The sequence below is a fragment of the Mauremys mutica genome, chromosome 1, assembly GCF_020497125.1.
Source record: "Mauremys mutica isolate MM-2020 ecotype Southern chromosome 1, ASM2049712v1, whole genome shotgun sequence".
Taxonomy (NCBI): domain Eukaryota; kingdom Metazoa; phylum Chordata; order Testudines; family Geoemydidae; genus Mauremys; species Mauremys mutica.
The window spans coordinates 302,411,553-302,425,536 of record NC_059072.1 but is presented as its reverse complement, the minus strand read 5'-3'; the positions used below and the strand labels follow the sequence as shown (position 1 = coordinate 302,425,536).

The 13,984-nt window shown below is 39.1% G+C and overlaps 1 protein-coding gene across 1 annotated transcript in view; it reads left to right on the top strand.

Annotated features, from left to right (window-relative positions):
- Positions 1–13,078, top strand: part of EPSTI1 (epithelial stromal interaction 1) — a 77,500-nt gene extending 64,422 nt beyond the window's left edge. Inside the window, exons 10-12 of the mRNA XM_045012780.1 lie at positions 3,137–3,242; positions 9,904–9,948; positions 12,510–13,078. Coding sequence (XP_044868715.1) covers positions 3,137–3,242; positions 9,904–9,924 — 127 coding nt within the window. The 3' untranslated portion in view covers positions 9,925–9,948; positions 12,510–13,078. The remainder of the gene's footprint in view (positions 1–3,136; positions 3,243–9,903; positions 9,949–12,509) is intronic.
- The last annotated feature ends 906 nt before the right edge of the window (positions 13,079–13,984 follow it).

Here is a 13,984-nt window from a genome sequence, read left to right as displayed (position 1 = left end):
GCTAAGCGAGCACTTTAATATATATTCCTTTTCTTAGTGTTGACTTTCAAATCTATTAAATATACCCTTGTTCATTTATTTTGAGAGGGTAAGTAAAGTCATCTTATTCACCCTTCATCCTGTTTTCTCTGCATGCTAAACAGTCCCAGTTTAAAATTCCGGATCTCTCTCTTAATTGATTTCAATTACAACACAGAATGCAAAGTGTTCAGTGCTCACCTTTATATTTATTTTTCATTACAAATATTTGCACTGTAAAAACAAAAGAAATAGTATTTTTCAATTCAACTAATACAAGTACTGGAGTACAATAGTACAATTTCTTTATCATGAAAGTTGAACGTACAAATCTAGAATTATGTTTGTTTTATTTTTGAATGTGTTTAAAAAAAAAAAAGTGAAACTTTAGAACCTACAAGTCCAATCAGTCCTACTTCCTTTTCAGGCAATCACTCAGACAAACAAGTTTGTTTACATTTTGCAGGAGATAATGCTGCCCACTTCTTGTTGAGAATGTCACCTGAAAGTGAGAAGAGGTGTTCTCATGGCACTGTTGTAGCCAATGTCGCAAGATATTTATGTGACAGATGCATGAAGAGACATATGAATCTTTAGTGTTTCAATCACCATTCCAGAGGACATGCGTCCATGCTGATGATGGTTTCAGCTCAAAAATTATTTAAAGCAGTGCAGACCAATGCATGTTCATTTTCATCATCTGGTCAGATGCCACAGGCAGAAAGTTGATTTTCTTTTCTGGTGGTTCAGGTTCTGTAGTTTCCACATCAGAGTGTTGCTCTTTTCAGACTTCTGAAAGCATGCTCCACACCTCATCCCTCTCAGATTTTGGAAGGCACTTCAGATTCTTAAATCTTGGTTCTAGGGATGTATCTAGCTTTAGAAATCTCCCATTGATACCTTTTGCATTTTGTCAAATCCTGCTGTGAAAGTGTTCTTAAAACGAACAACATGTGCTGTGTCATCATCCGAGACAGCTATAACATAAAATATATGGCAGAATCATAGAATATCAGGGTTGGAAGGGACCTCAGGAGGTCATCTAGACTGATCCCCTGCTCAAAGCAGGACCAATTCCCAGCTAAATCATCCAGCCAGTGCTTTGTCAAGCCTGACCATAAAAACCTCTAAGGAAGGAGATTCCACCACCTCCCTAGGTAACCCATTCAAGTGCTTCACCACCCTCCTAGTGAAAAAGTTTTTCCTAATATCCAACCTAAACCTTCCCCACTGCAACTTGAGACCATTACTCTTTGTTCTGTCATCAGGTACCCCTGAGAACAGTCTAGATCCATCCTCTTTGGAACCCCCATTTCAAGTAGTTGAAAGAAGCTATCAAATCCCCCCTCATTCTTTTCTGCAGACTAAACAATCCCAGTTCCCTTGGCCTCTCCTCATAAGTCATGTGCTCCAGACCCCTAATCATTTTTGTTGCCCTCCACTGGACTCTTTCCAATTTTTCCACATTCTTCTTGTAGTGTGGGACCCAAAACTGGACACAGTACTCCACATGAGGCCTCACGAATGTCGAATAGAGGGGAATGATCACGTCCCTTGATCTGCTGGCAATGCCCCTACTTATACAGCCCCAAATGCCGTTAGCCTTCTTGGCAACAAGGGCACACTGTTGACTCGTATCCAGCTTCTCATCCACTGTAACCCCTAGGTCCTTTTCTGCAGAACTGTTTCCTAGCCATTCAGTCCCTAGTCTGTAACAGTAAATGGGATTTTTCCATCCTAAGTGCAGGACTCTGCACTTGTCCTTGTTGAACCTCATCATGTTTCTTTTGGCCCAATCCTCTAATTTGTCTAGGTCCCTCTGTATCCTATCCCTACCCTCCAGCATATCTACCACTCCTCCCAGTTTAGTGTAATCTGCAAACTTGCTGAGAGTGCAGTCCACGCCATCCTCCAGATCATTAATGAAGATATTGAACAAAACCGGCCCCAGGACCGACCTTTGGGGCACTCCTCTTGAAACCGGCTGCCAAGTAGACATGGCGCCGCTGATCACTACTCATTGAGGCTGACAATCTAGCCAGCTTTCTATCCACCTTACCATCCATTCATCCAGCCCATACTTCTTTAATTTGCTGGCAAGAATACTGTGGGAGACCGTATCAAAAGCTTTGCTAAAGTCAAGGAATAACACATCCATTGCTTTCCCCTCATCCACAGACCCAGTTATCACCTCATAGAAGGCAATTAGGTTAGTCAGGCATGACTTGCCCTTGGTGAATCCATGTTGACTGTTCCTGATCACTTTCCTCTCCTCTAAGAATGCAGGTGAAACAGAGCAGGAGATGTACAATTCTCCCCCAAGGAGTTCAGTCACAAATTTAGTTAATGTATTCCTTTTTTTTTTTTTAACACGTGTCATCAGCATGGATACATGTTCTCTGAAATGGTGGTTGAAGCACGAAAGGACATATGAATCTTAAGCACATCTGGCACGTGAATATCTTGTAGCGTCGGCTACAACAGTGCCAACCTCTTCTCACTTTCAGGTGACATTGTAATTAAGAAGTGGGCAGCATTATCTTGCGTAAATGTTTCTCTTAGCAATTGGCTGAACAAGAAGTAGGACTGAGTGGACTTGTAGGTTCTAAAGTTTGACATTGTATTGTTTTTTGAGTGCAGATATGTAATAAAGTTAAATTTGTAAGTTGCACTTTTATGGTAGAGATTACACTACAGTACTTGTATGAAGTGAATTGAAAAGTAGAATTTCTTTTTATAATTTTTACAATGCAAGTATTTGTAATTAAAATATTAAGTGAGCACTGTACGCTTTGTATTCTGTGTTGTAACTGAAATTGATATATTTGAAAATGTAGAAAAACATCCAGAAATATTTAATAAATTTCAATTGGTATTCTATTGTTTTAACAGTGTAATTTAATCATGATAGATTTTTTTAATTGCAATTAATTTTTTGTTAATCACGTGAATTAACTGCGATTATCGACAGCCCTTGTTTTAACTAAGCAAAAGGGTTCACGGATGACTTTTTTTAAGCACCAAAAGTCATTCACAGAATTCATATAATATTGAATTTCAAAGTCTATCAACTTCTTAACAAGCTGCTGCTATTAATGTTTTTCCCTTGGTTTTTAAGGGTAAATAATGCTTTTCTGGACCGACTACAAAACAAAAGTCAACCAAGCGGTATTCACCAGTCTGGACATTTTGAAAATATGGATCGTTTTGGCGGTGACAGCTGGGTGAGTAACAAAAGCATCTTTCAAAACTCCACAGTTGAAACCAATAAAGTTTTTTGTTTTTAATGTAGCTACCTACTGCCCAGATATTATTCTTTTAGTGTTCTACTTAGTCTGATGGGCAGTCTGCCAGGATGATTACTATAAGTTCTACAATAGCTTTTGAGAGAAAAAAATCCTGATATAAGCAGTCTTATCAAAATAAAAAATGACAGCTGCCTTTCCTGCAGAACTAGATTGCCTTGAATACAAGAAGTTATCACTGCTTCCCTAAGTTTAGAACAAAAATAAATGAAGTTTTAAAGAGATTTTCGAAAGACTCTAAATGAAAGATGCTTGGAAACGTTGTAAACATTTTTTATACATTCTGGAAGGGAAAAAAATAGCACATCAAAGATACAGCTGTTCATTTTTCCCCATAAAATTGTGACAAGAATGATACAGTGTATCCAATTTAAAATATGAAACCTTCTGCATGGCTTCTTTGAAGAAAAAAAATCATGGAATTTTGCTGTAATCCATTAAATATACAATATTAGATACCAAACTGAATTCACGCATTACTAAAAAATGAATGTGACTACAGTTCTGCATAATGGCATCGAGTGATCCAAAAATATTTGTACTAGTCCCTTATATTTAAATGAACCACAGCAGAAATTGCCCATTAAGGGCAAATGCAATTGTTAAAAGGATAATCTGCTGAAGAGGAAATCCTGCAAAGGGATTAAACATTGCAGAAAGACACACAGGGTTAAGTGAACTGGCAAATGTAGCGAAAACCAATGCTAGCTTAAATGATAAACAGCAACTTTGAGTAACCATGGTGATTGTCTTCTGATGTGTCTGTTTCCAGCACATAGCCCAATCCTACAAAGACCTGTATACATGGTTAACATGAGCAATCCCATTGATATCAATGGGACTATGAATGTGTGCAAGGTTAACCATGGATAGAAATCTTTGCAATATAAGGGCCGTCCCCATTGAAATTATCCATGTCACAGTTGTGCTAAGAAACCCCAGGCCAGTTGAGCCCACCAACCACACAGAAAGAGACAGATGTTTAGCTCTTTGGGGAGGGTCTCAGTAGATAAGATGGACAAAGGGCAGAGAGAGGAAGTATTACAATCCCCACTTTGCAGATGAGGGAACAGAGACACAGACTAAATGTATTTTTCAAGGTGCTACAGAAACCTGTTTTCCAAGCCAGGACCTAAACCCAGATCTTCTGAGTTCTAGTCCAGGGTCCTAATTGCAAGAAGTTTGTCTGCCCAATTGCTGAGAATTTTCACAATGACTTCAGTGGGAGTAGAACGTTGCCATCAGAGCCAATCACCATAATGTACTACCCTACACAATACATGATTCTGTTACGAAACTTAAATAGTTTCAATCTATGTATAGATCACTTAATAATCTATTATGGCTGTATGCAGCAATCTGTGCTATTGTGTTTATCCTTGCTTCTTTTTATAAGAACAAGCTAAACAAAGCCACAATACAGAGAGGTAGCAATAACCCTACTTTAGAGAGGCCACCATGTAAATAAAACCCCACGTTACAATAGCCTGCCTTCTACTGGGTAAAAATGACAAAGAATGGCTTTCTGTTCCCAACTATAAATTTACAGAAAAAAGAAGGGAAGAGTAAATAAAACAAGGAAGAGTAAAAAATGCAATGATGCATCATGGGAGGGAATTTAAAGTGGCAACTTAAAAAAAAAAAATCAGTGGGGAGGGGAGTCTGGAAGACTACAAGCACAAACCAGGATTGGGAGAGGCCACCACTTGCAGGGCTGAAACTTTAGACTCTGATCCTACACAGACTTAAATATGTGCTTAAATTTAAGGATATATGAGTTGTCCCATTAAAGTCAATTGCATTACTACATAGGGTGCATAAAGTCAAGCACATGCAAAAATCTTTTCAAGATCAGGGTCTGAGATGGTAAATTCCTCATTGGAGGGTTTGAATCCTGCTATCCAATTTTGAAGAGAATGGAGTATATAGTCTGCACTCCAGTATTCAAGGGTGACAGCTTTATTTTAAAGGTGTATTTGTTTCCCCCTCTACTCAGCACTGGTGAGGCCTCATTTGGAGTACTGTGTCCAGTTTTGGGCCCCACACTACAAGAAGGATGTGGATAAATTGGAGAGAGTCCAGCGGAGGGCAACAAAAATGATTAGGGGGCTGGAGCACATGACTTATGAGGAGAGGCTGGGGGAACTGGGATTGTTTAGCCTGCAGAAGAGAAGAATGAGGGGGGATTTGATAGCTGCTTTCAACTACCTGAAAGGGGGTTCCAAAGAGGATGGATCTAGACTGTTCTCAGTGGTAGAAGATGATAGAACAAGGAGTAATGGTCTCAAGTTGCAGAGGGGGAGGTTTAGGTTGGATATTAGGAAAAACTTTTTCACTAGTAGGGTGGTGAAGAACTGGAATGGGTTACCTAGGGAGGTAGTGGAATCTCCTTCCTTAGAGGTTTTTAAGGTCAGGCTTGACAAAGCCCTGGCTGGGATGATTTAGTTGGGTTTGGTCCTGCTTTGAGCAGGGGGTTGGACTGGATGACCTCCTGAGGTCCCTTCCAACCCTGAGATTCTATGATTCAGAGTTTGATGTGATGTGGGGAGGCAAAAAAGCAATGAAAAAAATTGGGTCAAATTGTGGTTTATGCAAATCTTTAATACTCAAAATTGGTTTAAATTAAGTATAGAGAAAAAAATAATCAGTGACTCCTCCAGAAGGAGGAAGGTCTCAAATGTTCCATGATATTCTACCATCAAATTGAAGGGACAGATGGGATGATTTCCTGAATCTGAGAGTTCATCCCTTCTCTGGATACAGCTACCTGCCAGCAATGTAGTTCTTAACATAGTTCTGGAGAGCAAATATTTTGCTTTGGAACAGATCAGATTCCATGAAGTAACAAGGATTTTAGTGTCGTGTGTTTTTAATAAATAAATAAAAATCTGTCAGATGATACCCCATCTAAGGTTTTCATCCACCATAATCCACTTATCTTCAAATGATCTAAATTGAACACTGTGATATGCTAACCATATACTCAGTGCACTTTGTTCTTTAAAAGTATAAAGCTTTCCAGCAAAATGCAGCTTCGTATCAGCTTGTTTACCAAGTGCTTTTACCTCCTTTCTTGGTTGTGGGAGACAAATGTGGATTTTTTTAAAAATGGAAAACAAATTAATACCAGACTGCTCTCTGCAAGCTGATGCTCCCTTGGGATGTAGGGTTCATCACAGGCTAAAAGGGAAGATCTTGAAGAAGGCTCCAGTTAATACATTGGCAACCACTGTAAACCATTCTTTCTGGAAAACAGTAACAGCTGTCAGCTCAGTATGGTTTATAATTTCACAAAGCATTAAAACCCAAGGTTTAAATTGTGGATAAATTATCTCAACTATTTTGACACTAATAATGGATCTAAATGGTGTACCTGGCTTAATACAAATACATTTTACTTCTGTCTTTATGAAAAGAACAACTTCAAATATTTTGCATGTCTTTATATGCAGTTCAGCTGAATTTTTACTCATATTTAAAGAACTGAGGGATTTATAGAGGCCAAGTACTAATACGTTGCAAGTCCCTTAATGGAGCTCTTATTTTTGTGTGAAAATCAAGGGCTCTCCATGGACCTTTCCTTTATCCCGTTCATAGAGAGAAATCACATGGTAAACTGCTGAAATTTATGTAGTCTTCTTTTAACAAAATATAAGCTGCCAGGTTGAAACCTTACAGAGCTACAATAAACTTGGGACCTAGAAAGCAACCTAAGATAGTACTGTCTCATTTCGTGTCTCCATTACACTGTGCCATGCATAAGAATGAGGAATGCTTTTTGGATGCTGACTCTGCTCCTTTTGGTGATGCACAATTCAAGTATGAATACTGATAGGGAGGGGAAAGCTCATACACTGAGTGCATAGGTGCACTGATATGATAAACCACATTGTGTACTCCTCCAATATGTAGAACAAGAATCTACTGGAAAAGCAACTGTCTAAATGAATGAGACTGACAATGTCAGTGTGATTTTGTAGCATGTTGTATTGGAATGATTCTTTCGGAGTCTTATTCAATAGCCACCATGTGCTGTTTGCTCCTGCTAATTTTTCAAAGGATGAAACATGCCATAAAGCTTATTGTTGCATACTAAAGAAATAGTCCTGGTTAAGGAATGTAGTCTCACATGACAAATCAATGTGGTCCAGTAGTGAACAGCCTAATCACATGTGGAAGGCTACATTTACACGGGGATTTTTATTGCACATATTACACTTGTGAACACTTGGGAATCCAAACCAATTTTGCTTTCCAACCACAAGGAGATTGGATACTGGACTGGCAGGACAATGAATCCAATCCAGTATAGAAATTCCTATGTTGAAAAAAATTGTTTACTGCTAACGGTTTTGCCTGGCTGGTATTCACTGGATGGGGCACAACTTGGATCAGAAGTCGGCAACCTTTCAGAAGTGGTGTGCCAAGTCTTCATTTATTCACTCTAATTTAAGGTTTCGCGTGCCAGTAATACATTTTAATGTTTTTAAAGGTCTCTTTCTATAAGTCTATAATATATAACTAAACTATTGTTGTATGTAAAGTAAATAAGTAAATGTTTAAGAAGCTTCATTTAAAATTTAAATTAAAATGTAGAGCCCCCAGGACTGGTGGCTAGGACCCACGCAGTGTGAGTGCCACTGAAAATCAGCTCACGTGCTGCCTTTGGCACGCGTGCCATAGGTTGTCTACCCCTGACTTAGTTAATTAAGATGTATGTTTAATGTTGAACCCTTCAGGTAGAACTATGAAAGAAATGGATGTTTAAAACCACTTTTACAGCAAAAACAGCAGTACAGATAGGGGGCTTATTGAGTGCATCCTGAGTGGTTGCAGCCGAGTTTAATGATTATCTGAAGAGTGATCAATTAGCATATGTAAATATGTGCTATCTGATCTGAGGTAAAGAAATTTTCTCTTGAATAATGGTATTTTCAAAGGAAAAAGTTAGGGCTCCTGTGTAATGCTGTTTGGAGTGGCTCAAGGGCATGACTACCAACTTCATGGCAGACAGTTAAGCAGGGCACACATCCGAAATTGGTTGAGAGTCCTGTACTTAGATTTCAACAACCAAGCATCAAGTGTGAACTCCCCGGGCACGACAACTGCCTTAACATGGAGTCATAGACAGTTCCCTTGGGTACTCCAATCTATCTTGCCACTCAAGCAAGCTTGCCTTTTTGATAAATGGTCACTTACACCAAAAATCATAACAATATTCTGGCTACTCCCAATTCCAAAGGACTGGTCACTTATCCCAGGTCAGTTGCACTTTAGATTTTACACTAAAGACAGCGCTTGTAGCCAATCCCATAATAAAATAATGAAAGATTTATTAACTAAGAAAAAGCAAGTAACCATATGCGCACACACCAATGAGTTATAGTTTTTTGGTTCCAAAAGGTAATAGAAGCTGCTGTAATATGCAAGCTTTGTGTCCACTAGGGCCAGCCCAGACTAAGCTGCTGGGGATCCCTTGCTTATGCTTAGAAATCTTGCACTCTCCAATCTCCAAGCAGCATAGACACCCAGTTTCTTCTCATCAAGAATTTTTATTCACTTCCTTCCAGAGTTCAAGATGATGGGATGAGTTCATGCACAGGTCTCCTCTTCATGTGGGGGTGGGGACAGGAATACAATTAACAAAGTCTTTGTCTTTTGTTTCACAATGGCTCACCTGGTTGCAATGGACCTTCTTGGGGGAAGGATCTAACACCTTCTGTAGGAAGCCAGCATTTTATATTAGGTCGTACTTCTTTCCTCTGAGTTACAGTTATAGATGCTTACAATGCAAACACTCAATATAACTTTATAACATGGAGTACAGATGTTATAAGTGAGATTATTACATGAAGCATCCTACAAGCATTTAATAAAGTCTAAATATTGAACACATTTTTATAACTCCAATACCTGTTTTAACAATACCAATACACAGGTGAGCCAGACTGGTTTCTAGCTATGCATTTGTCAGTGTTCAGTTAAGGCAGGGTTTCTCAAACAGGGGTCACTGGAAGCGGAGTCTGGCCGATTGCGGCTCCCACTGGCCGCGGATCGCTGCTCTGGGCTAAAGCGCTTCCAGCAGCCCCCATTGTCCTGGAGCAGTGATCCATGGCCAGTGGGAGCCGCGATCGGCCGGACCTGCGGACGGGGCAGGTAAACACACCGGCCCAGCCCACCAGGGTCTTTCCCTACACAAGCAGCGACCCCTGTTTGAGAAACCCTGAGTTAAGGCCTTGGGACCTTTGCATGAGCTGGCCCCAGGACTGTCAGCATCACATCCAGAAAAAAACACCTTTGAAGTGCAGCATTATAATGGTGAGTGTTCCAGATATCTCAAAAAACATTCAGAACAATACCTATGTTGACTTGATTCAGTGAACCCACGCAACCCATCCTGTTGTTCATATTAGAGTCAATATTTGCTTATTTTTTTTACTGTCATTTTATTACCCAATCCCATATGTGCCTTTGAAATTGTCTCCCTAATTATATATTTAATAATTCTTCCTTTTAGTAAATATTTCTGTGCATATGTATTTATACTATATTAACACAGGTACCTTTCTTTCTTGTCTAGCACTCAAGGTATTTTGAGTAAAAGAATAATACAACCGAAAAAAAGGTAAGAATAATAAACTATATTAGTTGTCTTTAAGTGTTATGCAGATGTCAAAGTTAATCATTTTTTTTTTAAACTGAAAACTAAATTATTGGAACTTGTAATTAAATGTTACAACAAGAGGTGATTTGTGTTAAGCATGTAAATGATTAACTTTAGTCTACACAGTTACATAATATAGCTATGATTTCATTTATATATATATATAAATAAATGAAATACAAAGAGACATACAATTCTGAATTCAGCTATAGCCATGTGGTCTCATTCACATAGTAGAGTTGTACATGTGTAACTGAGGGCCAAATCTGATCTATACAACTCCACTGAAGTGTATGAGACCAGCTGGCTGTAATCAACTACAGAATTTGCATCATTGTGTTATGTATAATATTTCAACCCAAGGTAAGCTGCACCACTAAGAGTTTAAACTGGAGCGTCACAGCTACACTAGCATCAGTATAGCTACATCAGTGCAACTACACCATTGACCAGTACAGACCAGTTCTCACTTCAGAAAACCTGTTTCCTGGTACACAGTTATGGACATTGGCTAGGGTAGGTTTTTGAAAACATGGGGTGGTGAAGTACCGTAAATGAAATGCAAGTTGTGTATCTATATGTATGCTATCTATTCTTCCATTTATGGATAAAGTTTCTAAAATGTTGTGGCCCTAATCCTCCTCCCACATACACCCATGTAAATTAAAAGGGACATCACAGAAGTCAATGGAGTTCATTGTCCTAAAATTGGTGGAGGTGATGTGGGAATCAGGTCCTTTGTTTTAAAGTGGCATTTTCTTCTTTATTGCGTCTAAGTTTATCTTCTTTTCATCTCAGTCTATTGCTTTTTTCCTCCTGCCTGTACAAATTGCCACACTCAGTTCTGCAAATCCTTAAATCTGTAATCTGAAGAAGTGGGTATTCACCCACGAAAGCTCATGCTGCAAAACGTCTGTTAGTCTATAAGGTGCCACAGGATTCTTTGCAGTCTCTATTATACCTCTCTCTGTGATACTGTTTCAAGGATGCAACATAGAAATAAACTATTGTATTTTAGAAAGGAAAGGATTTTCTTTAAATTTTCTTCCCTGCTAATTCACAATCCCCAAGGAAGAGAATTGAAGGTTTTGCAGAACTAGGACTCCTGGAATCTTAAAATATGAGGTCTGGGGTATCTGATGCCCCAGTATTGATGTCTTTCATAGCTCTGGCTTTGAAGAGATGATATTCTGAGCCCTATTCCAAGTGCCAGAATGTGTGTGCAGAGACTTAAAAAAAACACCTTGTTTTGTTTAAAATTTTGTGGGATTATTTTGTTTTTAAATGTTCCCTTTCATTGCTCTGTGTCCCTTATGGGACAAAACCCCCTAATGGTTCTTCTCTATTTTTTTTTTCATTAATTTAAACAGTTAATTTTGGAATGAATTTTTTTAACATGGATGTATTCTGAAGAGTGAATTTATAAAAATATTTCAGTGCTCTATATTGATTATCTTTTCATGAATTCCAGATCAAATCTGCTCATCTTACAAGTTGAGTGTGTGCGTGTCAGGGGGAGTGGGGGGGTTAGAGGCAGGCAAGTTAAGTGCCAGCTCAGCAAGCATAACCTGAAATCTGAAAGCCAACCTGGGTTCTCTGTGGTTCACACATTGCCATGCCTACCACTTTAGCCAATTCTATCACTGATACATGAGCAGGGGCGGCTCCAAGCATCAGCACGCCAAGCACGTGCTTGGGGCGGCAAGCCACTGGGGGCGCTCTGCCAGTCGCCGCGAGGGCAGCAGGCAGGCTGCCTTTGGCGGCTTGCCTGCAGAGGGTCCGCTGGTCCCACAGCTTCGGCGGACCTCCCGCAGGCATGCCTGCAGAGGGTCCACTGGTCCCGCGGCTTTAGCGGACCTCCCGCAGGCATGACCAGCGAAGGCAGCCTGCCTGCTGTGCTTGGGGTGGCAAAATGCCTAGAGCCACCCCTGTACATGAGCCACTATAAAATGGGCTCCCTCTGCTGTATTGGCTCTGCATTGGCTAAGAGGAGTAAATTGCAGTAAAACCTTACTCTGGTTGGTGAAGTAGGCATATATGGTGGTGAATGGACACAGGCAGTATGTCTATGGAAGAAAGTTCCATTTTACCGTCACTTTTCAGAGCACAATACTTCAGGGTTTTTTTGTTGTTTTGTTTTAAACCCTTATGTAGCTAGATGAGCTGAGTTAATTGTAACTCATTTTTTTTACAATCCCTACAATATCTGATACATAACGTACATACCCATGATCCCGGTATACTCTCTTGTGAGCCTTATTTCACTATTGATATGAGAGCACCTCCCAGACTGCTACATTACTATATTGTTCAAAGAGCTATTCATGTTTCTGCAGAAACATGAATAACATTTTGTGAGTCAAATTTATAATAAGATAGAAAAATGAAAACCTTATAAATTACAAAATAAAACATGTCTGAGGGGAAACACTGTAGCTGTATAACTTTTTTATTATTATTATTATTATTATTATTGTTTTGCTACATAAGGTATCTTGAATTCTGTTTTTTCTTTATTACAGGATGTTGGTGGAATATGTACTTTTATCTGGCCTTGACCAACTGAACTTGAAAAAGCTCCAGAGATGCTCCCTTTTATAACATTTTATCTTGTTGAGCCTCACTGTGATTTTTACCTTGACTTCAACTTCACACCCACTTCCGTGAGCAATCTTCAGTGACTGGTTTCTCTCTGTCATTATTCACACATATTTGAGGCAGTTAATTATCAAAGTCATATTTAATCTTTAATGACAGTGAAAGGTTTCATTATATTTTTTTGTAATTTATTTTTCAGGAGGCAATTACAGCAGGGTCTCATGAAAGAGACATGCTTGTAGCTTCCATGACTATGGAATCTGCAGGAATAACCTGCTCTCTCCTATATAATTAGCCAAAAAAACTGACAGCTTGCAGAGGCTTGTGGTGGGGGAAGGGAGAGGGGCAGTCTGTTCATTTTTGCTTGGTGGTTATCTGCTGAGGTTTAAAGAAAAAAATTGAAATATTACTGTGTGCACTAGACTGAATATTTTACTTTTTAAATGTTTTTAAACGAGTACAAAATGTATGATAATAAAACTTTTGAAAAATACTTTCAATGTGATTTTTAATTTATAGGGAGTTTTCTGTGCTATAATATACTGACTTTTTTCACTGTGCTTATTTTTCTTCAATTTTGTCTAACTTCCATGGGGAAAATTGCATGTTAGATTGCTTCATTGGCTTCTTTTTCTCTTCCTCCCCCCCATTCTAATGGAACTGACCTGTTGTAATATCACTATTTCAGTAAGGTGCCATTGTGCTTTCCACAAAGTCCAATGCACAAGCTAAATCTCTGCCTAATGTAAAATAGATGCTTACAGTGCCTGGCACGTAAACCATGCAGATACGAAATCTTCCACATTTAAAGCTGTATGTCTTATGTAATGGTGAAGGTTTCACAAACATTGAAAAAACTGCGTAGATGTACCATGATATTTTGCATCCCCATTATAATATGGAATTTATATAACAGATAATAAGCTTCAGCCACAGCTTTATTCCAAAGCTTGGATGCACCTATAGTTTTTGCCCTGCAGGATTATCTTTGCAATGCCCATAATTATGTCTGTTTCAGAGAATCACTCGCCATCTCATATACTACTAGATTGAAGTTAATTGTATACCCTGACCTAACCTTAGAGTGACTCAGTGTAAATACCTCTGCATCTCTATGCAGGTATTAAGCATCTGACATCAAAGAGATTCAGCAGAAGAGCTCTGCAAATCAGTAAAATGAGCCTGTAATGCAAGCATTCGTCATTGTACTCTGGTGCTTCTATAAGGAGGAGCTCCACTCTCCACTTTCTTTTCATAGTGGTCAGAGCCTGGCACTTGGTTGTCAGGGTGAATGATAAAGTGGTGGTGATTTAGGAAATGCCTGTGTTAGCTCTTGCATTATACTCTCTACATGGTGAGTCTCACATTCAGCCCGGATTAGTAGTAGTGTAGTGAGACC